This window comes from Aspergillus tubingensis (assembly GCF_013340325.1).
Source record: "Aspergillus tubingensis WU-2223L DNA, scaffold_3, whole genome shotgun sequence".
Taxonomy (NCBI): Eukaryota; Fungi; Ascomycota; class Eurotiomycetes; order Eurotiales; family Aspergillaceae; genus Aspergillus; species Aspergillus tubingensis.
In genome coordinates, this window is record NW_023336277.1 from 378348 (window position 1) to 406114 (window position 27767).

Here is a 27767-nt window from a genome sequence, read left to right on the forward strand (position 1 = left end):
ACCGCAAATTCGCTTCGTAAATACCAATCCTAACAGGGTAGAGGCGCCTATGATTCACATGATTCATGTTTCAGCAGCTGGTGCTTCTCTGCCATCTCTCTGGATAGCGCGTTGCGACCGCCGAAGAAATATAGGCTTGTGGTGCATTTGTGTAATGGTGGAGTACTCTTCTGGGTCCGTTTGAGCGCGTGCTGAGGACCTAGCTATGCCCAGTGGATAGGGAATAGTCTGGGAAGAGTGACCGAGAGCCGTGTGGGTTGGTCCATTCGTTGGAATCATCAATTCTGATAAATGTCTCCTTCGCCATTTTTCATATGCAGTGCTTTAAGGTAGGACAGGAAATCCTGTTTTCTTCCCTTATCTCACTGTTTGGCAGAGGGGTGCTGTATTCGTCACTCGGGACAATGTGAGGTCTTGCCCATTCTCAACGCCGTTCAGCTTGTACTCTTCGTTGACTTTGTCTGGATCTCCTGTTAGGCACCATCCTTGTATTTCATGACGAGGTAGAGTAAATAGGCCTGCATGCAAAAGTAGCGGAAGATTATCTCGTCGCATGCTCTCAAGAACGGAAAGGACCCATGCTTGGAAGCACTGCTTGTTTGTTTCGGACCCGTGTGGTTGAGAAAGCTCCCTGATAATTAACTTCGGACAAGAGTACCGTCCAGTATATAAAACCCATGATCCGCTGTGGAGACAATTTTCTTCCCTCCTGAGTTGCATTGCAGACATAATGAAAGCGACGGTCTGCACCTCTACATATATATCTTCGAGCACTGTGCCGAAAGAACGGCTGTTTAAATCCCAGCGTTCATCAGAGAGACTGGTAAGTATAAAGGCGCGAGATCCTGGCTCGGCCAGACTTCGTCGCTTGGAGGCTTTGGCTGATCTGCATGAGAGAGATAACGTATCGAGCAAGCCCGTGTGTTGCCCAGAGTGCTTGTTGAGGCTGTATAGACTCCTTTTATTTCCTTCCTCGCCATTCTGAGCAGCCTTTATATTGTCGATGGAAACCCCGACACTGGGGAAGAATGAGATTTCCTTATTTCTCGTGGAAGCGGTGTGCTCAGGACGGAGGTCTGAAACCCAACCACTAGCTTTCATTATAAGGAGACATCAGTATATAACCAGGACTGACGCATGGTATTTCCATCAGTGTCGTTCTTATCCTAATGTGCCGATGAACGCCCAGACCCGAACAATCGGTTCGGATCACGTTAGAGTTATACAAATGGGCTTCCAGCACATGAAAGGAAGCAGTCCCAACTTGGAATATCGGTACTCCGTTAATAATCGTTCAAGCCAATATGATCCTACTTGACACGTCTGATGCACCTATGTGTTGTGCTTGTTATCTTTTCTGTCGTTCGATATCTAGAATAAGACACCAGGTCCTAATTGAATAGCCCAGCCGGTAACAGACCAGATCGCCCAGCATACTAGCCATACAGTACTGCACGTTCAGCATGCAGAGCAGCATCCCGTTCATGTGCAGATGCCGGAAGAGGGAGGTGGCCGACACGGCGTGGAGTGGGTTATTCTGGTGCGTCGACTCAACCACCGGATGCAACTGGAACGGGTCCCCGATGATCAAGTACCAACAAGGATCATAGTTGGCGAAGACCGGGCACAGGTCCGCCTCGGACGCGCGCGCCGCCTCGTCGATGACGATGAGTTCCGGGCGGAAGATGCCGGTGACGAAGAGCTGGCATTGGAGCAGAATCTTGTCAGTACTCACACTGCATGGTTGATATCTGGCCTGCTAGTCATCGATAGACATGATCTTCCATCAACAAGGATTTAATGATGAGGCAGCTTGATCCGGGGCTTGATTGTATTTTCAGGGGGTTCTTCGAGATGGGTGCACCAGCAAACTATATTCAGTGGACCAAGAAGACAGGACAGTCATCCATGCTTCTCCGGCGAGACTTTTTGACGGCGAACTCTAAGCGCGATGCCACAATGCAGACCTGGTTCGGCGATAACAGGAATATACAACGAGAGTGAAGGCCGCAGTTAATCAGCTTGCCGATATATTGACCGCATTCGATGCAATCACCACCCCGGAGATCCTTCCGGTTGCTCCCTTGTTTCACTTCGCAACCAGAACGCCGTGCTTAGATCTTTCTGTAGCAATTGTCCCAGACGCGTAAATGCGGCGATTATTTGGTAAAGCAAGAAAGTATACTTCAGTATCGTGGTCACATTATAGTAAATCGATCAGGTGACGCTTCAAAGTTTTTAATGTTCTTCATCTTCACTGTTATAGCGTTGCATTTGAACTGTGTCCGCAGACACACGTGAACAGGCGTCTCATCGAACTCTGCATGGAGTTCAATGGAGGCCATGTCAATGGCATTGTCAACATCCCAACTTTCTGGTCAGCAGCATCGTTACTCTCGAGGTCCGCAGCCCAGGCACAGTTTTCTTCCAGATGCCTGACTGCCTCTTCACTACCGGCCAAGTCGACCTCTCGAAGAAATCTTGCACTGCCTGCTGTGGGTTCCACATCCATCTTCTGTGCGTGTCTGCTTGTTCTCAAATGCCTGAAGAATTAATATTGGATGACTCAAAAATAAGATAACGTGTATCATGTCGTTTTCGTCCCTGGGGATCTGCAAAGAGACCCTTGGCGGGATATCCATCCAAATCTCATTAACTGCCGACGGGCATAGTGTTCACAGTTTGGAAGACTACTCCAACCACAGCAGGATTAGGCTACGAAACTCTAAAAGTGCGAATGAAAAGGTTGTTCATTCCAACCAGAGCATAGTCAAGTGCGATCACTTCGTTTGTCGTGTATTGCAGATTGTGTAGTGGAATATAACTGCGTAGGTTTCCTCAACATATTGATTCGTATAGTTCCGTGAAGCAAATGGCATTAAGGGAATGACATGCCTAACAAGGAAGTATATCATGGCATGATTGTCCACAAGGAAAGCCGTTGTTGCTGCGCTCTGATCAGGTTGACGGATGTGTTTTCATGGAAGTGTTCCCAAGGATTTCGTAGTTCCCGTCGGAGTTGGTGTCTGGACTGAAAGAACCACTGCAAGCAGGCGTAGCAATCGGTCAGGCCTGCCTTGGCCCTCTAGCTCTCAGGAACATCATTCGCGGACCCGTTTGCCTTGGTGGTCTGGAGCCATCTTCGAATCATGGATTGGTTTTTTTCCCTTCCTTATTTCTAGTTACTTTTTCCTGCCGTTACCTCTTGGATTTATGTCCTTGCTTATTCTGTTGCTTTCGTTGCTTGATTAGCCTTCTGTTCTTTTGTAGTTGCGTTCATTTATTGCTCAGTTTCATTCGTTCGTTCATTCATTATTCATGTATCTTTTTGATTTTCTTTCTCTCTAGTGGTATTTCATTCCGTTATATCGCAGCGTGGTATCTCCGTCACATCATTCTCAGTCCCTTCTATGGGGAAGAAATGTTGTCCTCATCCTGGACCGATATTGAGCCAGTCACCTCCGCGTGGGCGAAGCCTGCAGATATCTTCCAACGTCAACAAAAGCGAAGCATATTTCACGCCACGAGATAGTGCGAAGAGACTCTCATCTGAACAGCTGATAGTGAAGATCTGCGGTGACAGTCGTATCAATATCGTATCTTGTATGTCCAATTCCTCAGGTGTTGCATTCAAGATTCCAGCGTATATCGAAGACGCACCGAAGCCACGTCGCGTCTTGTTTCCGTGACTTTTCTCGGTTTGTTCCAGTACCAGAAGGCCCTGGCTTTCGCATAGACCCAAATATGCACCTGATCTGCTCCTCGACTCACCTCATGCACTCTTTGGCCTTCCATTTCTGTCAAGGAAGCCGAGCAGACCTCGAACATTCTATCTTGCCTTCTTCATGTAAAGACACGATGTTACTTGAGATTGTCGTGGCCACAATCTTCGTAGATGATCCCATTCATATACACTCTCAAACCCAGGGAGCCCAGGCGACTTGTAGCGTATCACCTTGGACTTTTTAATGGCTCGCCCTTGGCGCAAGAGTGAACAAGTTATATAAGTCGCCCAATAATGGTTCTGACGTGCTCGTACCTCTTGATTCTGCCGGTTGCTTTTTCTCCAGGTCCTGGAGCGCGCACAAGCACCGAATACCTAGGGGTGAATTGCGGTACGCCTGTTTCAGGTCTTCTTTCGGACATTGTATCCGACGTGACTGTTTCTCAGTCCTTCAGTGACTAGAATATCAGTCTTTGATGTGGTTGGGAAACGTCCAACGAAGAGTATTGCCAGCCAGCCTTAAATCCATCATGCGCTCTTCTGGCACTTGAATGTCGCGGCATATGGCAGAGCATCTTCGGTGTATCTCTTGTTGATATTCACCATCCAGCCGATTGATGACTGTTGTTGATAGGTACAGGTCGGTCGATCGTAAAGAAGCCGATGACAATCACAGAGCTCGCCGGCGAATTGACAAGATCCATAAGTGGTGGTTGAGGCTAGGAGGCTCACAGTCCCAATGTCGTTGGGAAGGATTAGAATATAGTCTGCCGGAAATTCGACTGAATGGATTGTGTCTGAGCGTGTCGCTTTATAAATATATAAATCGCCCTGCAGTGCGGAGTGATAAACTTCTAAATAGATCTCCCTTGAATTTGAAGAGCAAGTCGATTGGGAAGCATAGGAGGGGCCCAGACGCACAAACCAAGGGAAGATGTTGATGGTTCAAGCACGCCAGTATAATCCTTTATGATATACCGCAAAAAGATAGAAACCGTGCTCTGGTAAGCCAAACCAAGGGGAGGACATCATAGTTGACTCCCACACGATCTATCAAGCTCATGGGATGGCCGTTGTAATTTGACGGCGGTAGAGTAGGTTCCATGATAGTAGATGCACGACAACCTGCTGCGGCTGGATGGAGGCAAGGACCTTGCGCGCGCCAACCACATCGACCAGTGTAGTGAAAGGAATCATATTAGGCTCCTGGTCTGCAGGCAGGTTGACTCATGTGCCAGTTTCGCGGTTCCATGGCCGGGTGAGGCTGAGGGTGCAGAACCCTGGAGGTGTGAAGCTGATATTCTCTATAATAACCGCACGCCATCCTGTCTCAGGAGCAGAGTTCTCCAAGTCAAAGATGACTGTCAGATAATCGTCCGGCCGCAGGCGCTTTTCACAGTCCTGCGGAAGAGCAAGAAAGGCGATATATTGTTGGTTGCCAAGGTTCGGCACGGCCACCACGAGGAGCTCGCAGTATCCTCCTGCATGATCACTGGCGGCTTTATCCTTGGCTTCTTTCTCGTATACCAGTGCGTTGTGAAGGCACGTGCCGTACTTTGTGAGATCGACAAAGGTGTTCCGCATCACATACAGGGTTTGAGGACGCCCATGCAACCTCGCACCCCTCTCTTGGTTGCTGCGGCCTTATTCCACAGAACTCTGATCGCTGGTTGCGACAATCTGACTGTGACTGGTATATTAGATGACCCTAGAACAAACAGTAGGTGAGGCTGACAATCGAAGACCTAATATGAACTTAGGGATCAATGGTGGGAACCGTTCCGCATCCTCTTCTTCGATCTGAAAGTCGGACAGAGCCACGACAGACGATCGCACATTGCCCTTGTACTGTGAAAGAGAGGTTCTTGCGGAATGCATTGCTTGAACCAGAGTCTACATCCTCAGCGTCACCTTCGTATGGTGAGAGAAGTAACGAAAATGCAAGCTGACAGGATAGCAAGGCCCATCGTTAGGTGTATAGTGACTCCGGCGTATCGCTGTCTCTGCAATAACCGTAGTTGGCGATTGCGTTTCCTTGATTCTATCGCACATTGACCGTTTTTGACCTTCACAGAGCCATCCTCGAAAATGGACAGGTTCACAGTACACAAAGCATCGTCGCATTCGTCGTCGCCCTCGATGTCTATCTTCATAAACCGGCCAGAGCAAGATACCGAGGAGGTATGCATTTGTCCAAATTGGGCGGACGGTAGTAAGATCAAGATTGCGGGTATGCCAATCGGGGAGACGAGCCACACCGAGCCATGACATGGTACTGCTCAAAGTGTTGACAATTGATGGCTTATCTGCTGGTAATTAGACTCGTTGACGGTAGGTGTAGATTGAGATTGCTGCATGCTCTTGCGAACAGAGCAATCGATTTTTGCACAGGAATAGGAAGGAGAACCATTGCAACCTTTGTCGATAGACTCGTGTAATTTGATCGACAGAGAACGAACATTGACCAGCGTCTCTTGGACATTACACAATTTCGATATCCTCGTATACTTTTGATCACAGATATCTAGACTCATGACACCGCACATGTCACATCCTCTGTTGTAGCCTTCACTGCAATGTGGATCATCTGTTATGTTGCAGCCTTATCCGTCAGTTTAACAACCGAGACAAGACTCCATTTAATGGCAATTCCATCGATAATTGCCCTTTGTAAGATTTGGCGGTAGGACTGTGTTCCAACGACATCTAGAAGTCCCGACTGTTGTGAAAATTGAGAAACGCAGGATAGGTATTAATCGTTATGTCTCCAGATTGAAGTAATGTCAAGACCAGAAACACGGTGATAGAGCAGAAGTATCTCATTCATCCGTTGAAACGGGGCTTGAGCTTCATCTGATCTGGAGGAGTACACAAATACCAGATAACATGGACCGCAAAAACATCTTCTCCAGACCCATCTGGTGAGTCGGTTATCAGCATAGAAACACATGACAAGCACCAAGCCAGGTCGAGCTGGGGTGTGCTTCATCAACCTAATACCAGCTTGTGCATTCGAAAGCAGCGCCGACCGAGTACATGGATTTTGCGCTCGAGTATATTCGCCAAGAGCACACAGTCTCTGTCATTTCTCAACTGTCATAGCAGAGATGCGATACGTCTGGAAACCCGAAGGCATCTCATCAGGTGTCAATGGAACTAATCCCTCTTCCCTGGGCAACGACGTGATGAGAGAAAGTGATCTGTCCAAGTCTGACAACCACTGTGTACCTTTCTCTCATTCCCATCGGAGAGCCATTGAGTGATGCTAATCGGAATGTGGCTCTCGGCCATTGAGTATCAGCGGGGCCTATCGGACCACAAAATCCCGGGCGCCATAGGAGTCTTGCTTGAAGTGATTTTGCTGCAAGCTCCATGTTGATGACGTCTTTGAAGGAAAAAGGAATAGCCTTGCCGTTGAGGTGGAAGCCCCGTTCATAGTGGGGTTTGTTGTATAGCGAACAAGAGAATCGACTTGGTCGAGAATATGTTTTCATGGCGATAAGGAGTATGAGATGGGCAAAGCATGGCACAGTATAATATTCCGTAGGGTGCAAGTGATGACTTTGGTAAACAAGCCATCTCACACCTCATAACGCGCCTTTTCAGTTATCTTTTTCTTCACCGAGTTATATCTGTATAATGAAATACAAGGCGCAAGCAAGGACCGATGGGTGTGTCCCCACACAGCCTGTAAAATGAAAGAGTAAAAGCGACGAAGAGGAAATGCTAGGATGGTGGTTAAGCGTATAATAAGATGCTCATAAGCCACCACAGTAGAGGCAACAATGTGACCAACAATGAACCAGGGCCGCACACTTCGTGTTGCCATCCAGCTGGGGTGCCAGGAGCAAGGCCAACCGTGGCCTGTGAAAATGAACCATGAGCCGCAGGATTCCGCTTCAGTACTGCAGCTATTTTTTTCTTCACTGCCGGACATGGTGATTCCACCCAGTAGATCAGAGCAGTATTATATGTTCTTGTAAACAAAACATCAAGCTCATAGAAGGTGTATGTGATATAAAGTGATGGAGTGCCAGCAGAAGGGCCAACCATGGCCTGTGAAAACAAACCCATTTATCAGAGGAGTTCGCCTCAGGCATGCAGTCGTTAAATTCCACACTGTCGGGGATGATGAATTCATCCACTAGATCAAGGAGCATTGACTATCGCTGATCCCAATCCATGCAGCTCATGATGTGGTGCTGTTTTTCTTTTCCAACACCACATGGGTCTCTCTTCTATAACTGGTCATTTTGACTGGCGTTCAATAAATTTGATTGTTGGTGTCCTACTCTTCCGTTTCTTTCTCTTTGTATATACTTTCTTATTTATTTTTCGTTTCGTTTTTCTTTTCTGTACCTTCTCTTCTTCGAGAGACCCAATAATGGTATCGAGATGTGCAAGACCGCTGGAAATGGTTCGAGTCCCTTAGCAAGTCATCGTAGCTTTCAATCTTTTGTAGACACAGTTGCTGGAGTTCCAGCTCAACTATCTTCCATTTCCCAAGGGTCAAGCACCCCAGTAGACTGAACGTTCGCCAACATGTTCCAGTCAGGGAAGATAGCCGGAGACTGTCTCTTCCGCGTTCATAATGAGAGCAACCAAATAACAATAAGAAAGCGTATAGAACTGCCTATAAGCCAATCCAATCACCATGTGCCATCAATGCTCCCATCCAACTCTTCATGTTGGAGGGAACGAGGACTATGGTCTGTATGGGCTGGACACTTCGATACCAGTGTTTGGAGTCCAAATGAGCCACATCAGCTGAGGTTGGAGTCTGCAAAACGTATTGTATAACAGGCACCATCAGGCAGCTGCCTGCAAACCCAAGACGTATAAGATTAGTAGCGCCGTTATATCTGTTGATGGTATTATGGAACGCAATAGGCGGAATTATGTGTCATTTGCGCCAGTCATCAGCGGATCGCTGCCGAGCCAGACCGTGGCGAGGATGTATGCATGGGCATCCTGAAAAGAATCCCATGTCAGTTGTTGGATGTCATCTTTAGCAGCAATTCTGTGATGCAGGATTTCTTGTCTTTGAGTTCCGAGACATTTCCATAAATCATTTATTACTTCTGTATGGTGATGGTAGGATTTGAATCAATCTGAAATGTTCTGGCAGATCTTGATCCCAGATCACTCCCATTTCCGTGGTTTACAGGATACCCCGTTGAAGAATGGGCACTGTATCATCCGATGGAAACTCGGATTCGAGTTCCCCATAACCATGTTGCGTCAAGGTACTAACGATCAGACCAAAGACGATATATCGTGTCTATCTGAACAGCGGACTAAGAGGCATATCGCAACCTATTGGACCCGAGCACATCAGTAGAGAACATATGAAACGATAATGGATAGTAATACTTCTTCATGCAACCAACTGACTTCATCTTTTGAAAGTAGTTTGATATCAGCAACTGACTGGATAATTAGCTCACTTCCACAAAAGCACCAAAGAGATACCTGCCAACTCATCCGAACCTCTCCAAATAACATCTCATCCGTTATCAACACCCCGAAAACCTCTACCTGACCAGAAAGCCATCATGGAAAACATGGCAATATTGGGCTGATTAAAGATCCGTATACATCCGATTCAACTCTCCTTCTTCCCCGATTCCAGTGGCATTCTCTGACTATTTGTCGGTGGGTGCCTCTGACTGTTGTGCTGCTTGATGGGAAGTGCAGAGAAGGCTGGTATTCGCGAGATTATATAGGCCAGAAATTTGGCAGGTCACATGACTTATTCACTGTGAGTTCGATGGAAGGATCCGTGACAAATTGTCAAATTTAGCATGGATAGTGGCGATATTCGATTGTGATTTGGAAAGCTCCGTCAGTGAAGCTGTTGAAAACACGGGAATCTCCAATATTGAAGCTGTCAAGTCAGTGGCAAAGTGGTCTAGCCCGCGAGGTTCTGGTGTCCTGAGTAACTCAAATATGAATAGTTGAGGAGCATTCCGTGGAATAATTGGAATTATCCTCTGAATATGGGAGTATCCCGTCAATTAAATGGAATCCTCCTTCATCACAAGCGAAATCTCCGGTATTGATACCTAATTTCTCCACTCTGCCTACGTGGCCAGAACTGGAAATTGTCATCTTCCGTGAAATTCAGGGTTATCTCCCCTGCGTGAAAAACTTTTCCGATCAAGTCAAAGCAATAGCTGAGTCTGGGCTGGTCCATGAGATGGGATGACGTATGAGCCTTGATGCATCCCACAGGGTAAAGGTTACAGATAGTCACGGGGGTTATGCACACAGGTTATGGTCATAGAGGTATTCATTACAGTGTCCCATAGAGAGCAGCCTCTTCCTTTATAGATAATGTAGCTAGTATCGTATCTACCCCACTCATAGAGAAGGTCCAAGACCCCAGATAGTTGACAGCGTACATAGTACCCTCCGCACTCGGAAACCCACGGCCGCAGTGCATGATTCAGGTTACTGCGTGGCACATCAAGGAAACCTATATCCAGGTATACATCCTACACATAGTGTGCAGGGATATCAAATACCGATATTAAGTCTACGAATTCCGAGAGCGTCCTCTTGACTCAGTAGACGTTCATCCTGCGTCGGAAATATGCGGAAAGAGTTCCCCCCTTCCCAACCCCTTCGGTATCACCATCATTGTGTAGTGGAAAGTGCTATGGTCGCACAATGTCGAGATCAGACCATTGCATACTTTCAGTGATTTCCGTATCGCATGACACCGGCAACTGAAGGCCATCGCATCGGAAGCCGGATTCCGAAGCCAAGTCGGGGAGGTATAAAACATGCCGGGGTTGGGGGATGCCGAGATGAGGGTAGGATTGGTGGACACGGGAGGGGAAGAAAGGAGATAAAGTTACTGTAGGGTCTGGTCTCCCCGTGGGGAGGCTCCGGGTTTACTTTGTGGATTGGAATCCACGCGACTAACTGGATCCTAATTTGACTTGTTAGGGAAAGTCTTGGTTGTGCTACTCAATTCACCAATGATGGGACAGGTTTTTGGAATATGATGTCATGATTGTCGATCGTTACAGAGAGTGCTACCTAATGTACTACTTTACACACATAGTCACACTCCACTCAGCCAGTAAGTGAAGTGACATCCGTCTAATGACCCATCGGAATCGGCTTGTCCGCACTTCGCATTCGCTCTTCGATGATGTCTTTTCGCTCCTTGCGCAGCTGTCGGGCGTACCGGACTCCGAAGCCGTGCTGGAACACCTCCTGCACTTCTTCCAGGACGAGTCCGGAGACCTCGGGATAGAAGAAATAAATCCAGACGTAGGAAATGCCGCATAGAGCTGCGTAGAAGCCAAATGCTCCGGATGGGGTCATCGATTTGGCCATGGTGAGGAAGGTGCTGGAGACAATAACATTGCTGCCCCAGTTGGAGCAAGTCATCCACATGGTGCCCATCGCGCGCACCTCCAACGGGAAGAAGTCTGTGCTCATCCAGGCGGTGTTGCCGACCGAAACCCCGTAGAACACGACAAACCAGATGACGAACACCAGAATGACGATAGCCGCCGGGGAAATGCCCGGGTTGAGGGGCTCTAGCGTCTCCATATTGACGGGAACCCAGTGGAAGGCGATCGCAACGGCGGCCATCCCCACCGCCATTCCCCAGGCTGTTGCAAGCAGCAAGCGTCGGCGACCCCAGCCATCCACCACCATCATGTTGACCCAAGTCATGATAAAGTTGGTGCCCGCGACCACCAGCCCCACGGCCGTCGAGTTGTTGAACCCCACCAACGCAAACAGTGTCGAAGAGTAGTACATCAGGGCGTTGAACCCACTCATCTGGGAGATGACCATTAACCCGCACGCCGCTATCAAGGCGCGCAGATTACTCCCCACGGTATGTAATTTCACCACCTTCGACCACCCGCTCCCCGTGTCGTTGATCTCGCGGGCCTGATCGCAGGCCGCGCGGATCGTCACCAACAACGCGGCAATTTGCTCATCCGTCGCGGCGCTGCTGTAGATACGGCCCAGGACGCTGCGGGCTTCTTCCATTCGCCCGTTGTAGATGAGATGGCGAGGTGATTCGGGACAGAACGGCATCATACAGCCGAGGATGAGGGCGGGGAGAGCGCCCAGGCCGACCATGTAGCGCCAACCGTGGCTGACGCTCGCAAAGGCCGCTCCGATCGCATACGAGATGACCTGTCCACCGGTGATGGACATGTTGTTTAGCCCAATTAAGCGACCGCGAGCCCCCGCCGGTGCGATCTCCGCAACGTACAGCGGCACCACCATCGCGGCCGAGCCTACGCCCAGTCCGACTACCACACGACCCACCGCCATCTGCGCGATCGTATAGGCGGCAGCTTGCAGGACGGAGCCAATGACGAAGAGAACACAGCCGAGATAGATGGCCATCTTGCGGCCAAACTGTAGGTTTGTGTTAGTAGTGTCCTTTTTGCTTTTGCAGTCGCGCAGGAAGAAACTTACTCGGTCTGCGGTGTTACCAGCGAAAATCGCCCCGATGAACGCACCACCGGAGCAGAGAGAGGTGATCATTTCTTTCTCGGAGCTGGTCACTGGACGATTGTTCAGGTCGTCCTTGAGCACCACCAACACCCCGGAAATGATACCCGTGTCGTAACCGAACAACATGCCGGCAATGGAGGCGGTTAGGGCCACCACCCACACAAACCAAGTAATGGGCAGGTCATTGACGCTGGCAGCGAGCGCCTCGACGTCGGTTGCATTATCGGCGACCTCGATGTGTTTGGCGTCCGACTTGAGATCCAAGCTAGACTTGGTGTCATTGGCAGCTTTCTCGCCGCCAAAGTCTTTCTCGGAAGACATGGTGGAATTGAAGAGAATGCGAATTAGAAGAACAATTGAGCCTGGATCCCAAAATCCTCGTTTGGGGCAGTAAACATGCAGCTTATATAGTTATTTTCTTTATGAGGTCAGACATATAGCAGCGCACGAATATAACTTCAAGTGGTAGCCTAATGGTCGATCCTGGAGCCATGATCCAGTCAATAACCGAAATGCGGGGGTGGGTGTCTGGGGAAGACCGTCTTCTGCCATCTCAGACGACAGATGACGCTACATTCTTGGGCGTATTCCTGGCGCTGCACTGCATCGTTGGCTGGTATTGGTTCAATCAATGTGACTAGCTTGCTTTTGGTTGGTCGGTGGAGTCGTGCCAGAACCTTCTGTGCCAAATGCCTCATTTTACGGACCGCATCCTAGTCACGGCAGCCAACGGAAGAGCGTTTACCAGCCCACTTCACGGACAATTCCCGTCACCAGATTTCCCAACACGATGACTTCATGGTCAATTGGGTCAGAGATATGGTGAGATACTTGCATGCGGGATCTTGGGCAAACAGAGGATATTCTCACAATTGCCTGTTTCGTTCACCCCACGAATTTGTTCTTCTCTGGGCGAATTTGCTGCCAGATTGTGTGCAATCGGGATGTGAACGTCGCTAGTAAAGTACTTCCTGCAATTCTTATCACCGGCCTAGCCAGGTCTTGTGCTGTATGCTACATTCCTCGGGTCGGAATGCCTTGTCGTCGTGCAGTTCGGAGACCTAGCCCATGGTCCATAGCCGGGTGGGCAATTCTCGAGGCGGATGCTGCCGTAGCCGTGCATGATGGCCAATTGCAGGACTCATGGTAATCTCCTCCCATGCCAAGCTGCACCTCGATCGATATCGGCCTTTGGCTGACCTGCTATCCGGAGTCAGCAATCGCCGCTTCAGTGCATCCTATGACTAGACCTTTGTACTCACCACTATCTATCGGGCTGAATAAGTCAGAGGAGGTAGTGCACATGTACGTCACAATAGCACTAATCCGGCACCATCATGATGTTCTCCTGGGAGACTTGCAACACCCCGTGCGCTCCGGGTAGCCAAACCCGGCAACCCGGCAGGGAAGCCCATACCTGGTGTTGCAGCAGGCTTCCGTTTCGGCGCGCTAGATAATCTTCGCCACTGCACTAACTTGAGGACTGACCCGATGATCACAATATGGCCTTCGGGAAGGCCTATGCCTCCCTGTTGCAGGTCCTGCGTCGGCATACATGCCTGAATCTGTCTCGCCCTGCACATTCAATGAAAGCCGGTGTGATTTGAGGGCAGGAGTCTGTCGGATCGGTAGTTTTCCAACTGAGATTGATGGTTTTCTAATGGCCGAAACACGGTGGGAAACCGGCCAAAACCTTCCGAAAGGGTCGAACATATTCCTATCCTGCTATGTAATTGTACGTCCTGCCCCGTTGGATCCACCTCGTCGAATTCTCGGGAAAGAACAGAGTATATTGTTTCTTCACCGATTCTCGCCGACAGAATTTGTTCTTAATATCACGCTGGATAGAGGATAATATAATTTATGGCGTAATGGTCGGGATCTTCAAGGATAGGCGGAATGCAACTGTCGGGTATTCACAATCAGATGCGAGGCAGGTCAACTTCCGAAGGCATCTAGGCGTTAAAGTGGCAAACCCAAGATTGTATTTGCTCCGGACGCCTCTGTCTGGTTTATAGGGACGGCCTTCTTGCCTTGGCCATGGGCTGTTGAGACATATCCAGCGCAGAAGCACTGAGGGTGAAGTCGCGAAAGCGGGGATGCGGCCGGCAGGTGCCAAGTCACCGAGGAAATGAACCCTGCTTGATTGGTGGATTTAAGGATTCTTCAGGCTGACTAGTTCTTTCCTCATTCATTGACTGACTATACCTATAAAAAAGGTAGTCGCGTTATATCTGACTCTAGGGCCCTTTTTCAGTGGCTTTTAGGACACCCAGATGACCGTCCCGTACCATTATGATGATTAAATCACAGCTTACTCCTCTCCCAGACAATCGTCTTCCCTTCCTCCCAGGCCCGCTCTACAGCATCCCAATACCGCCTCTCATCCCCCATGACTAACCCACAATGCTTCCCATCCTCAAAGCTGACCCCGGTAACACGATACCCCCTGCGACTAGCCTCGATCATATGCCCTTCCACATCTTTCCAGGGAATCATGTTATCAATCCTAGAATAGAGATACAACCTACGCGCCTCCCCAAAGATCTCCGTATCATTCAAGTCCGCACGATAATCATCTATGGATCTCATGGCCTTAATACTCTGCAGAGCATATCCCACCTTAGCAGTGGAATAAAGCACTGCGGTTCCAATCGCACGACCAGGTTGAGCTGTCGGTAGAGCCACTGCTCCGGCAGCGTAGAGTCTGTCGAAAGATGAGTCCCCTGGACAGCAGTCGAAGATGATTAGCTTCAGCGCTGATTTGAAGTTCACTGGTTCTGACTTCATTGCTCGCGCGAGTTGTGTGACTGTGTTACAGCCGCCATTAGAGAACACGTGGAGCAAGATCCTGGCATCAGGAGTGGACTGCAGTGTCTTGGTTATTGTATTCTTGGCGGGAGTAAGGTTTCCATCGATAGAGTGCAGTGAACGGGCGACATAGTCGCGAAAAGAAGTGTTGATGAGCAGGATGGATGTGCGGGGGTAGCGTTGACGGTAGCCGCTGGTGTATTTGGCCACGCGGCGGGGTGTTGCGCCGCCGTACCAGGTGCACAGGATGATTAGGGATGGGTGGATGTTTTCATTCTCTGGTATTGGTGTATCTATAAGGTCTGGCTCGTAATAGTAGATGTTCTGCCCGATTGAACGAAAGTCTGTGATGAAGGGAGCAGACATTGTGGACGTGCAGGAGCTGAGTGGGGATGTCAGGTTTTGCTGGGGATTTATGGGTCATCATCAGTTTCCGGGGGAATACGGAGTGGGTAAGCGCTAGTAGTTTGTTCTCCTATAGCCGAATCAATTATAGCGCCCGTCTCATTTGATCTAGCGCATCATATTGTCAATATCCCAATAGTGTCGATTTATTTCATGGTAACTAAACAATCCTGTACCTGGCAGTTGGAAACCGAATCCCCGGATGTGTCCCGTTGATCATCCCGATTAAATTAGGTCAACCCTTGTCAAATCATTGGCTAAACTTAACTCTACATCTATCACTTCTTCCCAAACAGCTCACCCCATCTACCCAATACTTTCTGCTTCAATTCCTCCGAATACAACCCCTCAAAGCTGCCCGGCACCCAGGGCCTCTTCCCCTCCAACTCCGACGGCAGCAACAAATTCACGACACTCTTCCCACCCTTCCCCGGATTCGGCACCTCCGACCTACTCGCTCTGGTCATATACGGAATCATAGGCAAGCCATTCGCCTCTTCAAATACCAATTCATCCGCCCCAGGACGATACCTCGTCGCCAGCGCCCACACAAACTGCCCAATATCCGTAACATCGACATCATCCCCGACAACAAACACCTTAGGCGCTTCCCAGCCAGCATGAGTGCCAAAGACTACCTCTCCAACCCTCCTCGACAGCTCCTCCTTCTTCATCCCCATCCTCCCTAACCTCTCCACATCCACACTAACTACCACCCAGCAACACTGCGCCTCATACGGCATCCAAGCTATCTTCACCGGCAATCCCGCCTCCCTCAACGCATCCAGGATCTCCGCTGATATCGCTGCCCCCCACACCGTGTGCGTCTCGTCCGGCGCTAACCCCGCCACGCAGATCGGGACCACGGGATCCCGCCGATACGTCACGCAGTCCACTTCGATCTTCGGCTCGGGCACTGCCTTGTCCGGGAACATGTACCCGTGATACTCGCCCATCGGGCCCTCGCCGACTTCGTCGGTCGTGCTGATGTGGCCTTCGAGCACGATCTCTGCGTTGGCGGGGACGTAGAGGTCGTTCGTTTCGCATTTCACCACCTTCATTGCTTCACCGCAGAGAGCACCGATGTAGCCATCTTCGGATACGAATGCGGGAAGTGGCATGCCCCCAACGAAGGCGGCAGCTGGAGGCCCACCCAGGACTAGTGCCCAAGGGGTATCTTTGGCGCCTTGGTCGGCCCACATCTTATGCACCTGGGCGATATGTTGCCCTGGCATGATTGGTGCGGTGATTGTACGGGGCGTATTTGCGATGTGCATAGCACGGGAGATCGACCATGACGTCCATTCTTTATCAGGAGACTGAAGAATATGGAATCCATATGTGGCTAGGTAGTTGCCCCCGTCAAGTGGGTGAAGACGCGGAATAGGCCATTTGGTCATGTCAATCTCGGACCCGTGGAGGACGTTCTCTTTACATGGTGCAGATGAGGCGGGAACCGGAGTGGGAGGAAGTGGGGTGGAGTGCTTAGCAGCGATGAGCTTTTCGAGAATGTCAAGCGGGGTGGCAGTGGGGGGCAGGCCGATTTGAATGGCTAAACGGCCGAACCGGGTGGCGGGGTCAGCGCGGAGACCGACGGGGGCACCGAGGATCTTGAAGAGACCGGTTTCAGGTTCTGTGTTGGTGACATTGTGAAAGAGGGGGGCAGGAGCGTTTGTCTCGTATACGCGACGAGTCAGAGCGGCGATTTCAAGATCAGGGGAGGTGGACTGCGTAATATCGATGAGGTCGTCCTGGGCGCGGAGAGCGGAGAGCAGTGAGCGGAAGTTGAGGGCGGGGGAGTCATTAGCTCTGAGGGGTGTAGTGGAGAATGCCCGCGAGGGGCGGAGATGGGGAAAGCATTGGCCAGGTCTAAGGATGCGTAGCATGGTAGGTTTAGTTTTCGTGTTGCCTTGAGTGATGGTACGAAAGGAGGGTTCAACGGAAATATATCTACAGCATACAACTACTACATAGGGACCGGATATTCGGCATTATCATCAAGTCCAAAAAGGGGGGGATGCTATCAACGCAAGGAGAGATCTTATGATGTTGGAGATGAATTGGAGAAACTATACACTGTTACATCAACATGGCAGGGAACAGGCACACTAGGGAGACCCAGGTCTGCAGCGAGCTCTCGAAGCGAGTTTAGTCTCCAGATGGAAACAGGGTTAGGAAGTCCGACAGCCAGTTAGGGCTGTGGATTCATAAATGATCTACTGACGTATTAGTGCCATGCTTTATACCCCCAAAGAAGCATTCCCCGCTTCCCCGAATTGGAGAAGCATGCGAATGCCCTCATATCAACCATACAAACAGCACATTTACAATTGGAATTTATCTGAACACAAGCCAAAAGCAATACCTTCCTCGTTCATTACCATTTAATTCCGCGCCGGCAAGTCTCTCATTGAGCCCAAGAAAGACACGGGCAACTTCCACCATGAAATTCCGTCCCCGCCTCTCCCTCCCTCCCATCCCCCATAGCCATCACCATCACCCCCTACGCACCTACACATCCCAACCACCAGCACAACCACCGTCCACCCCCAATCCCCCATCCCAACCCCACCTCCGATACAACCGCCTCATCCTCGCCCTAACCGGCGCCACCGGCTCCATCTACGGCATCCGCACGCTCCAAACCCTACACAACCTGGGCATCGAAACACACCTAATACTCTCCAAATGGGCCCTCCCAACCCTCCGCTACGAATGTCCCCAATACACCCTTCCCTACCTCACCTCCATAGCAACACACACCCACTCACCGCGCGACCTCGCCGCCCCCATTAGCAGCGGAAGCTACCCAGTAGACGGAATGATCATCGCGCCGTGCAGCATGAAAACCCTCGCCGCTATACGCATGGGCTACGGCGAGGATTTGATCTCCAGGTCTGCGGACGTGTGTATTAAAGAGGGACGGAAATTGGTGCTCATGGTGAGGGAGACGCCGTTGAGTGTGATTCATTTGGAGAATATGCTTGCGTTGGCGAAACTGGGGGTTGTGATTTTCCCGCCCGTGCCGGGGTTCTATACGCGGCCGGAGGGGATTGAGGATGTGGTGAGGCACAGTGTTGGGAGGATGTTGGATGTGTTGGGGGTGGATGTTGATGGTGGTGGTGGTGGTCGGGTGGGTGAAGGGGATGGGGATGGGGATGGAAATGGGGTTATGCCGAGGGAGGGGAGGTGGATGGGGTGGAGGAAGTGAGTGTTTCTCACAGGGGGTGGTTTAGGAGGTAGTTGGAAGCATCTACGGATCTGGGAGTGTGAGAATATGGAGAGAGGATGATAATTTAGTGCTAATAGATGCTGGGATTAGGTCTACGTGGGTAATATAGAGTCCTATGATTGTTATATTTGTACTATAGTATGGGGTATCAGCACCTGTTAACCAGGAGTTTATATAAAAAAAAAAAAAAAAAATTTCCAAGTTGGTTCGCTGATGCAAAAGATCGTGTCTGCGCCTGCTCCGCTACCAGCCTTGGATCCTCCTCGTGAGCCGTCAAACGTGAGCCTAGCAATGACATTGTGTGGAGAGTGCTGGCTTTCAGAAAGTACACCATGTCTTCGATGAAAAGAACCTTGGCTGATCGGTATCAATCTTTTGGGGGAGACCATTATGGATGGATTCAAGCTCTCAAGTAAGCACTATGATATATATCCACCGACAAGCGACAATTCTTGAGATCGTCCCATTTCTCTAAACAGACAATAAGGCATCCGGTAGCCATGCGATTTCCATACGGAGCGTACCGCAAGTCACCCCTGAGGAATATATACCGCAGCAGCACCTTGGCATCGCTCTTGCTTAGGACTTGTGTATCCCTTACACTGCTGTTCAGCTCCTCAAAAACCTGAATCTGTCTTCGATGACCATGTACGCTTTCCAGGGCCATGAGGACAGCAGGGATTGCTTCTCAGCATTGTATTGTCCGAGAAGTAGCTTAACAGCCCCTAATTATGATCCACCGACACGGACACAAATGTTGAACTGGTGGTGGTGTTCAATATAAGTGCTGCAGCACGTTGCATGAAATACGACAAAGAGCACAATGTATTCCTTTGCAAGTCATGAGCGGGACATGGCATGATGTTAATGATCAGTTGTCGTAACAGCCCAAGCCAATAGTGGACGTCCTCTAGATTGTATATACCCCCCGAACTATCGATGACATCACAGACAGCGAAGACCAAGGCGCTTAATCTACGGTATCCGATGAGACATTTGTAACTTCGGCATACCGACGCACCTCGATTAGTGATGTATCTCGCTCTCGAGACTTGTATATAGTGGAGAGCAAGCGGTCATATCATCAATGACCTCCTGAATCTCAAGATATGATGTCTATTGAGTTCTTGTTTCAGCTCGTTCCTATCCCCCAGGTCGTAGGAAAAGCTTCAGTGTCGTCAAAAGCAGACAGAAGATTGGTTGCTTCCATGATGGCATAAAATCTCATCCGCATCCGCAACAACAGCAGCCCAGCCGAGTGCAATCGCAGCAGTGCCAGAGTAACCCGCAAGAGCTGCGTAGTAAAGGTATTTGCCAAAAATGTTCAGCAAGTCACCGAAACTTTACAGCAAGCTGAGCCGGAGATCTCCCTCGATTGTCCATGGCTTTCCACTCTGCGCAAGACAATACGCTGGGTTTCTCTTGTTAGCTTGCCAGTTGAGGAAGGAGAGGCAATGCCCCGAATGAGATGCCAGTAGTGATGGTCATAGTGCATTTCATTCCAGCAGGCCAGTTAGCCTCTGACTGTAGTCATCCGTGAGAAGAAAATATGGTTCCTCAACCAAAAACGATGCCTGAACACAGCGGCAGCCACAATGATATGAAATGGTCAGACGTGTCGTACTCGGCCTTGAGAACAGACTGGAAAGCCAATCAACACGTATAGCCTAGACCATAAACAGTTCCAGTACCAAGCCTGCGTCCTGAGGAAGGGGTGTTGCCCGTTTGCAGTTCTTTTCAATAAATTCTTCGAGGATACGATTTCCTCGAGCCAATCAATAGGGAAGACGATGGTTGTGTCGTTGTGAATTAGATATATAATATGTAGCTCGTGTCGTTGGTGCTGTTGAATCGAACATCCCATTCTCACAAACAAAATGACTGAGGACACTGGCGTCGTCGAATGCGAGCATCCACACATTATGTACCCAAATTGGGAAATCGAGACTGTTTTAGTCAGGTCTGGCGTGTAAGCTCTTTTCTTTCGCTGAGCGTAGCGTTGAGCGTTGATGTCCTGCCAGCCCGTTATATAAAATATATATTTTATGGCGTTGGTAGAGATCGGGACATCATGGTCATCATGCTCGGTAAATAGAGACCTCATGATTATTCTTTGCTTGTACAGCGCTGTCGTCGTACACATGACCAGCTCTTTCAGGATTAACACCTTGTCTTACGTGTGATGTGGTAAGATGAAAATATATTGCCTGCCATTCCCCAGCTCCACAACTGTCTTGTGAGAACAACAATTCTCCAGAACTGGATGGTGACCTTGATGTACTAATTCATCGTCACTGCAATATATATATTGATACGAGACCCATCATGGTTTGTCGCCTCAACCCTTCTTTCCATCCCCCTTGGCCTACATGGAATCTTCCCCGTCGTCCAAGACCATGATCACTCTACCACATTCACACATAGTAATTCAGCGGCAAGTCCAACGCAGTACACTGCTCCACCTCATTAAACGTAGTCTGATACGGAGGCCACTGCATTCTTCTCAAACTATAGTCCCCCTCTCGCAATGGTCGCCACGCACCACTTTCCTCCACAGCCCGGGTGGTATTCACATAGCCCCTAGCTCTCAACAGCTCCGGATCAGGATTCGGGCTACCAGTACAAACGAAACTGGCCCAGGAATCCAGTACATACTGCTCAAATGGCAACTCATACTCATCCCTGAATGGTTGATCCAGGCGCCGCAGATTTCCAAAGACATAGTACAGATCCCCGGAATGACACTTCCAGTACTCCAGATTCGGGTCACCGTTTGGATACTCTGCCGTCGGGGGAGCATAGCATACTCGACCGTTATAAACTTGACCCTCGAGCTCATAGGACCGGTTGAACTCATAGAAGTATACCTCAGGGAATATGTTGTTGACGACGCCTGCATAGCCTGTTGCTTCATCGATGCATCGAAACATACCGTCAGTTGCCACACGAGCCGAGGTGTTGAACACGTCCAGTGTGGCATTGGGGCCAGTGGCTAGAGGAAAAAGGCCGCTTGCAAGGACAGACGCGGGCAGGTCATTCTCAGTTAGAAAAGTGTCGATACTCTCGCTGGCATTTGGATAGCTGATAAACTGGGCGCCGTCATCGCGCATGATGCCCATCATAACAGGTACACGCGATGCTTCTGTGGAGCTGCTGAGATCAAGTTTAGGGCTGGTAAGATATGTCCCGTCAACGACGAGGTATCGCGCTGTGGTGGATAGCCCGGATATGGCACTGGTAGTATAGTTCCTGAGACAGTCCACAGGCGATGTCACAGAAGTACAGTTAGTTTCTTCCAGGATGGCGTTGGCAGCTATATCCATCTCCTCATCAATGGTATAGTACCGTGAGTAAGTGGTGCCATACGCAAGACCCCCGAGGTTGCTTTGCATGATAGCGCGACTGAACTTTCCCTTTGCTTTAGGTGATGCTAGCAATGCTCGCACGGAGGCTGCTCCGGCAGACTGACCGAAGATGGTGATTTGGTCGGGGTCACCTCCAAAGGCTTCGATGTTTTGGCGGACCCAATCGAGGGCAGCGACTTGGTCAGCGAGGCCGAAATTCCCGTTAGTTCTGCCGTCATTCAGTGCGAGAAAGCCAAGTGTTCCGAGTCGATAACTGATTCCGACCACCACAACATCGCCTCTAGAAGCAAGGTTTCCTCCGTCGTAGTAAGGGTCATCGGGGCTTCCGCCAGTAAAAGCGCCGCCATGGATCCAAAATGCTACTGGTCTCAATTTCGTCTTCTGTGCCGGCTGACGAGGAAGGTAAGGAGTCCAGATATTCAAAATGAGACAGTTCTCTTCATTACCCTTCGCATCGCGCTGACACACGGACCCATACTTCACAGCAGATATGTTGCCTCCACTGCCTGTATATCGTTCTGGATAGGTCCACCGTTCTTTCTCGGTAGCGAAGCGGACACCGATGAACCGGAATATAACATGATCGCGATACCTAACCTGTGAGCTAATGTTTGGTTCGCGAAAAGGAGAATCTTACCCTGTTAGGTATTCATTGTTTGCATGCACTGTAACTTGATACTGACTGCTTATGTTCTGGTAGTCTTCCGTCGAATAAGGAGCACTCTGAGTGCAAAGCACAGGGTAAAGATGGTTGCTCTCTGCCGTCGCAATAGTTCCTTTCAGATCAATTGTCCTACCAGTGCCGTTCACTGAGGATATCCAAAAACGCTGGTTGTTTTCGTAGTCGCCACGGTATTTAAGGTATTCAAGGTCAGCCTTGAGGTCCGCAGGTGTCGAGGGAGCACTGCCCCAGAGTGACTCCCCAAGCGCATTGCAGGCTTCGGTCGCTACCCTCAGATTCTTGTCATCCAGAATTATGACGCTTGAATTGGCCAGTGGACTATCTGCCTCTATTCAAGGGTTATACATCCTGCTGTTTTGCTATTTTGGCTCATACTCACCTAATAGATCATTATGCAGTAGAATAGAGATATCTGACCCCAGGGATTCAGGCCCCACCGCAGCAAGAATTGGAGTCACAAGAAAAGAAAAAAGAAATGCACGCATCTTGTTCATTATTGCTCGTATAGAAGCTGTAGAACTTCATCTTCTCCTCTTATGCTGCCAAGTATCAAACTCAATGGGATTGCTATCCCCGAGGTGACCGTGTTCAAGTTCAAGGAGCTTCATTGTATTGGTGGACTGAGTTTTTGCGCCTGACTGGACAGACCTTTCCCCGCACTGTAGTATGCAGCCCTTCTGGTCTGTCATGCATGACTCGGTTCAACAAAGTCCGAAACATGGGGAAGCTTGCTTTCATAGATATGGTGCATCGGGACTAACGCTTCACGGTGCGCTTTACGAGAAAGGATGCTGTACCCTGCCATGGTCAGGTCGGCTCACGTCGCCTTGTAACGTGATATATTGAGCTATGATTTACACTGCCTTAAACCGATGTTTAAGTATAATATCATAGCTGTATGATTTACTTCTATATATCGTAGGGCAAACCCCAACGGCCTGGACTACACGAGTTCCGTTCACAAGCCAGTTAAATCTGAGGTATTCGGTACGGGCAATAGGATCGATAGTTGTATTTGAAATCAAATTAGAAGCGCCTAGTGCTAACCTAGCTCTCAAGCATACGCTCCTTCACTATCTTCTCGGTAGAAACTTGTGTGGTCGTAATTTGCGTTCTACTGTGGTACAGCTTGACCACCCTGCGAAGATCCGAAAGGACCACAGCTTCCACAAAAATCAGTCCAAGTGTAGTCCCCATCTTCTGTACTGTTCTCTGACAGACTTCTCCATAGCCCTTATTCTAGCCCCTATTCAATCACACTGTTAGCATATTGATTGAATCCCACGGCGTCAGAGACTCACGCTCTCGAATCTTTTCAGGTGTGAGTTCTGGGGCAGGCTTCCAAACCGCCTTCAAGTTCTGGCCGGGAACAGGTTCCAAGAGAGCCACCACGATGACTTGAGGAGTCTTTATGGGAGTTTCTGTTCTCCGGACGTTCCTGTATCCAACGTACTCCACGTTCCTGATCTGCTTAGACTTCATGCACTGCAGTTGCTGCACGTCACCAAAGAAAGCTTTCGATATTGCCTTTCCGATGAATTCCCTGAAGAGCCGTGGTTGGTTTGGATTGTTGCTCACGGCACAAGACTCCATGATCGAGTTCAGTATCCCCAACGGAAGTCTTGCGATGAGGTTAGTTGGATGATGCTTTCAGCTGCTTGTGGAGTAAGGTCATAGCCTACTCACTTGACGATGATGTGGGTTACATCAGCTATCGAAAAATCACGGCATTGATCTTCGAGGATCAGGTCAAGTGCAGGCACTGGAGCAGTATTGGCATCAGCCGGTGGTGTTGATTCCATGATCCCTTAAGATAGCAAATCGCTAACAACTGAGATACGAGAGCAGAAGAGGTTGCGGGCTATGCCTGTAGATTGTGAGGAGTAAGGATCAGACTAGGGATGAAATAGTAAAAGAAAGCGATAGTGAATGTCAGATGGTATTTCTGGTAGGCGTGTAACTGACCGTACTGACAGGCTATCCCTAAAGAAGCCTTCTTGAAGAAATAACACCATCGCATTCACTGACCACTTGGTATTGATAAGATGAAAATCCCAGAATGGCCTCTGTAAGAATGTAAGTTTCTATACTGATTCTAGATTCACATAAGTAGTTGACTCTCGGATCTGGCTTGCTACAATCAAAGTCGCTCAACATTGCAGACAACAGTAGGGAATCTTCTCAGACAGTGACTATGAAGTATTAGCGTACCTGTCAAACAGACAATAACTGCAGATTCAGGCTCTGTATCAGGGCTGTGTAATTAAGCCTGTCAATCAGCACGGAAGATTTATTGCTCTTTGTCACAAGTGCACGGCTTCTCCCGGCTTAACATAGTTCTAGAAACGAAGTGAAGAATTCCATTAATATTGTATAAAATGGCCCTTCCAGACATTCTTTTACTCTGAACTTTTTCTTACTCGCTAACTTCTCTGAATAATTCTCTTCCCTACTGCGCTGTCGAACTCTCACCCTTCGCTACTACAATATCTGCCACTTGATTCTCCAACGAACCTACCAGCCAACAAACACTAGCACGATGTGCTCCTTTGCAGTACGCAGCCACCTTGGATGTAAACATTTAGCCCAGGCTGGTTTCACACGCTGTGAAACTGCACAACGAGAGGGTAGAGCCTGTCTTCGGAACACTTGGGACTATCAGCTCGCAGAACCTTGGCTAGGAAAATGTGATAATTGCCTGAAGCCAAAACTTGAGACTCGCATTAGCAGAAGAACGTAAGCCTGTTTCTTGTTCAGCCGAAGTGGTGTTATCGATACTGCAAGTGCGCCATGCTAACGAAGACTGAACTCAGCATTTCGTGATGATCAGCTTCATCAAAGGCTCAAGCTTCTTGGATGATATGATGAATGATATGATGGGATTTTCAAGGTCAAGGTTTTTCAATATTTAGGAAACACAAATATCATTTGCAGCAAACTTCTTGCTGCATTGTTCCTTGCTTCAACAAATTTATATCATTTGACGTAGTGTATTTAGCTGGTAAAGAGCAATTGTCTCTCTCTGCCATTAGCCTTGTAAAATATAATGTAGAGGTTCTTCACGGCCACAGCAGTCTGGCAAAGCTAATAGAATGTCCTGTCCCCCCTAACTTCGGCAAACGTATTGCATTAATCTGCAGACCCCGTTCCTTACGTTAGTGAGCAGTAGTCTAGTAGTCAGCTATAACCATCTTCTCCCTACTTATTTATTATTGCTCACTGCAGAACGCTTAACCCCTTCAGGCAAGAGCGCGACAGTCGGAGAAACAAACTCCCGTATTACCTCGCTTACCCGAAATAGCAACCCATCATACCCAAACCAGCTAGTGCAGGCGGTAAACCAGCCACCGCCCCGATATATTGCCCGACTTCCGCATTCGGCGCGTCAAGTCTGGTTCAGCTCAGCATCTCACGAGATCTCTTTCTCAATCTCGTACCCTTTTCACTTCTATTATAACCCCATTGACCCGTCCACCCACCACCTACGCAATTAACTAGTACGTCTTTCTCAAAATCCCTACCTATCCAGCCCAATTGACCCACTAACACCATCACAGCTCACACCCACACAGCAACAGCACAGCTTCACACCACCTTACCAACTGAATCCCTCCACAACAAAATGACCACCCGCCCGCTCAGCCCACCGACCTCCCCCCGCAAACGCACCAAAGCGATGCACCTCCCGTCATCGCAACGCATCTGCCACGATTGGATGGTGGTGCAAGGCAACGTGCACTACGCGCGCGACCGCGCACACTTCACAACCTACCGACCCGTGACCGCGCACCTCAAGAACAACATCTTCAACCCGATGGACGAGCTCGAAGTGGCCGGTATCGGAACCGTCGAGATCCCCGTCGTCCGCAGCCTCGATAACCCGTTCGATACGCATACCATTGTGCTCGAGAACGTACTGCATATCCCCGAGGCCGTGTGCAATGGGTTCAATCCGCTGCTGTTTGGGAGTAGTATGTCGTGTACGGAGACGGCGTGGATGGGGGCGGATCGCGAGGGTAGGTTGATGTGGGTGGCGATGCCGTTTCGGGGGGGTTCGAGGTTGGTGCTGGCTGGGGGGTTGGTTGGGGAGAGTGAGATTATTGAGGGGAGGTATTATACGTTGAGTTTGTATGTTAGTCCCGAGGAGAAGGGGGAGTTTTTGGCATGATTTGGTTTTTGATTTGTGTATTGTTTGGGTTGGAGTTTGGGGGCTGGGCTGGTTGGGTGAGTGTATGATAGCTGTATAGCTAGCTAGCTAGATGTTATTGTTATGTGTAATATGAGTCACGATAGACAGACAGACAAGAAAAACAGAAGCCAGCACTAAGCAATTGATGTAAAGTGTAATTACACGTGGAATCTAGCTCGGACCCTGCGTCTAAAAGGGTCTGGTCTGGGTCTACTAACAGGCTAGATCGAGTTGACCCGGTCTGTGCGGGTTGGGCTGCAGTGATGCCCGAGGCGAATCGATTCGGCCCTCGTTTCCAGTTTTCCATGTGGCGAGTGGAGAAATAACTCGCGCGATATGGTGGTCTGATTGATTCCAGACTGCAGCTATAGGCAAATTATCGAATGGCCTATTGGCAGATTCGTACGAGCTCTCGTATGGGTCATGCGCTGCGGAGTGCCTCGCTTAGGGTTGACTTTAATTTCTCTACCCCGGATCCCCATGCCTGCGGCACGTCGGGCCGTATTCCGTGGTATTTGAGAACGCTTACATGAACAGGATCAGAGGGTCATTAAAGTAGGTTAGCTTGGTTTAGATGAGTCAATTAGAGCTGGCTCGTAGTGGCTAAAGGTCTATCAAATCAAAGGTATCGACTAGTGCAGTAGTTAGCAGCCTCCCCCGCCAACAATTTGCCCTCCAACCATTCATCTTCCACCACAGGGCAAACCTACCCCGGATTCCCTATTCCCGTTTGGATACGGGGCTGCACCCTTGCTGCATCAGCCGATCCTATCACATCTCCTCGGCCATATTACCGTTGCATCCGATACATTCTACCTGGCCTCACCGGCTGCCTCGACTGAGTACTCACTAATTAGTATATA

The 27767-nt window shown here is 49.4% G+C and overlaps 9 protein-coding genes across 9 annotated transcripts; 3 read left to right on the plus strand and 6 right to left on the minus strand.

Annotated features, from left to right (window-relative positions):
* Positions 1-1492: 1492 nt before the first annotated feature.
* AtWU_01355 (uncharacterized protein) lies at positions 1493-2004 on the plus strand (the record flags this gene model as incomplete). The annotated part of the gene is made up of 2 exons (XM_035496469.1): positions 1493-1723; positions 1813-2004. The coding sequence occupies 2 exons, from the start codon at positions 1493-1495 to the stop codon at positions 2002-2004; spliced, it is 423 nt and encodes a 140-aa protein (XP_035352362.1).
* Positions 2005-4951: 2947 nt separating this feature from the next.
* On the minus strand, positions 4952-5308 carry AtWU_01356 (polyprotein; the record flags this gene model as incomplete). Its single annotated transcript, XM_035496470.1, has 1 exon — positions 4952-5308. The coding sequence occupies one exon, from the start codon at positions 5306-5308 to the stop codon at positions 4952-4954; it is 357 nt and encodes a 118-aa protein (XP_035352363.1).
* A 5526-nt stretch (positions 5309-10834) lies between these two features.
* Positions 10835-12541, minus strand: AtWU_01357 (general substrate transporter; the record flags this gene model as incomplete). Its single annotated transcript, XM_035496471.1, has 2 exons — positions 10835-12121; positions 12182-12541. The coding sequence occupies 2 exons, from the start codon at positions 12539-12541 to the stop codon at positions 10835-10837; spliced, it is 1647 nt and encodes a 548-aa protein (XP_035352364.1).
* Positions 12542-14527: 1986 nt separating this feature from the next.
* Positions 14528-15397, minus strand: AtWU_01358 (DNA repair protein; the record flags this gene model as incomplete). The annotated part of the gene is made up of 1 exon (XM_035496472.1): positions 14528-15397. The coding sequence occupies one exon, from the start codon at positions 15395-15397 to the stop codon at positions 14528-14530; it is 870 nt and encodes a 289-aa protein (XP_035352365.1).
* Positions 15398-15714: 317 nt separating this feature from the next.
* AtWU_01359 (UbiD family decarboxylase) lies at positions 15715-17322 on the minus strand (the record flags this gene model as incomplete). The annotated part of the gene is made up of 1 exon (XM_035496473.1): positions 15715-17322. One exon carries the CDS (start codon positions 17320-17322, stop codon positions 15715-15717), a length of 1608 nt encoding a protein of 535 aa, XP_035352366.1.
* A 557-nt stretch (positions 17323-17879) lies between these two features.
* On the plus strand, positions 17880-18647 carry AtWU_01360 (UbiX family flavin prenyltransferase; the record flags this gene model as incomplete). Its single annotated transcript, XM_035496474.1, has 1 exon — positions 17880-18647. One exon carries the CDS (start codon positions 17880-17882, stop codon positions 18645-18647), a length of 768 nt encoding a protein of 255 aa, XP_035352367.1.
* A 2435-nt stretch (positions 18648-21082) lies between these two features.
* AtWU_01361 (cholinesterase) lies at positions 21083-23200 on the minus strand (the record flags this gene model as incomplete). Its single annotated transcript, XM_035496475.1, has 3 exons — positions 21083-22625; positions 22671-23043; positions 23095-23200. 3 exons carry the CDS (start codon positions 23198-23200, stop codon positions 21083-21085), a joined length of 2022 nt encoding a protein of 673 aa, XP_035352368.1.
* A 769-nt stretch (positions 23201-23969) lies between these two features.
* On the minus strand, positions 23970-24517 carry AtWU_01362 (uncharacterized protein; the record flags this gene model as incomplete). The annotated part of the gene is made up of 2 exons (XM_035496476.1): positions 23970-24336; positions 24402-24517. 2 exons carry the CDS (start codon positions 24515-24517, stop codon positions 23970-23972), a joined length of 483 nt encoding a protein of 160 aa, XP_035352369.1.
* Positions 24518-26337: 1820 nt separating this feature from the next.
* AtWU_01363 (uncharacterized protein) lies at positions 26338-26883 on the plus strand (the record flags this gene model as incomplete). The annotated part of the gene is made up of 1 exon (XM_035496477.1): positions 26338-26883. One exon carries the CDS (start codon positions 26338-26340, stop codon positions 26881-26883), a length of 546 nt encoding a protein of 181 aa, XP_035352370.1.
* Positions 26884-27767: the final 884 nt, after the last annotated feature.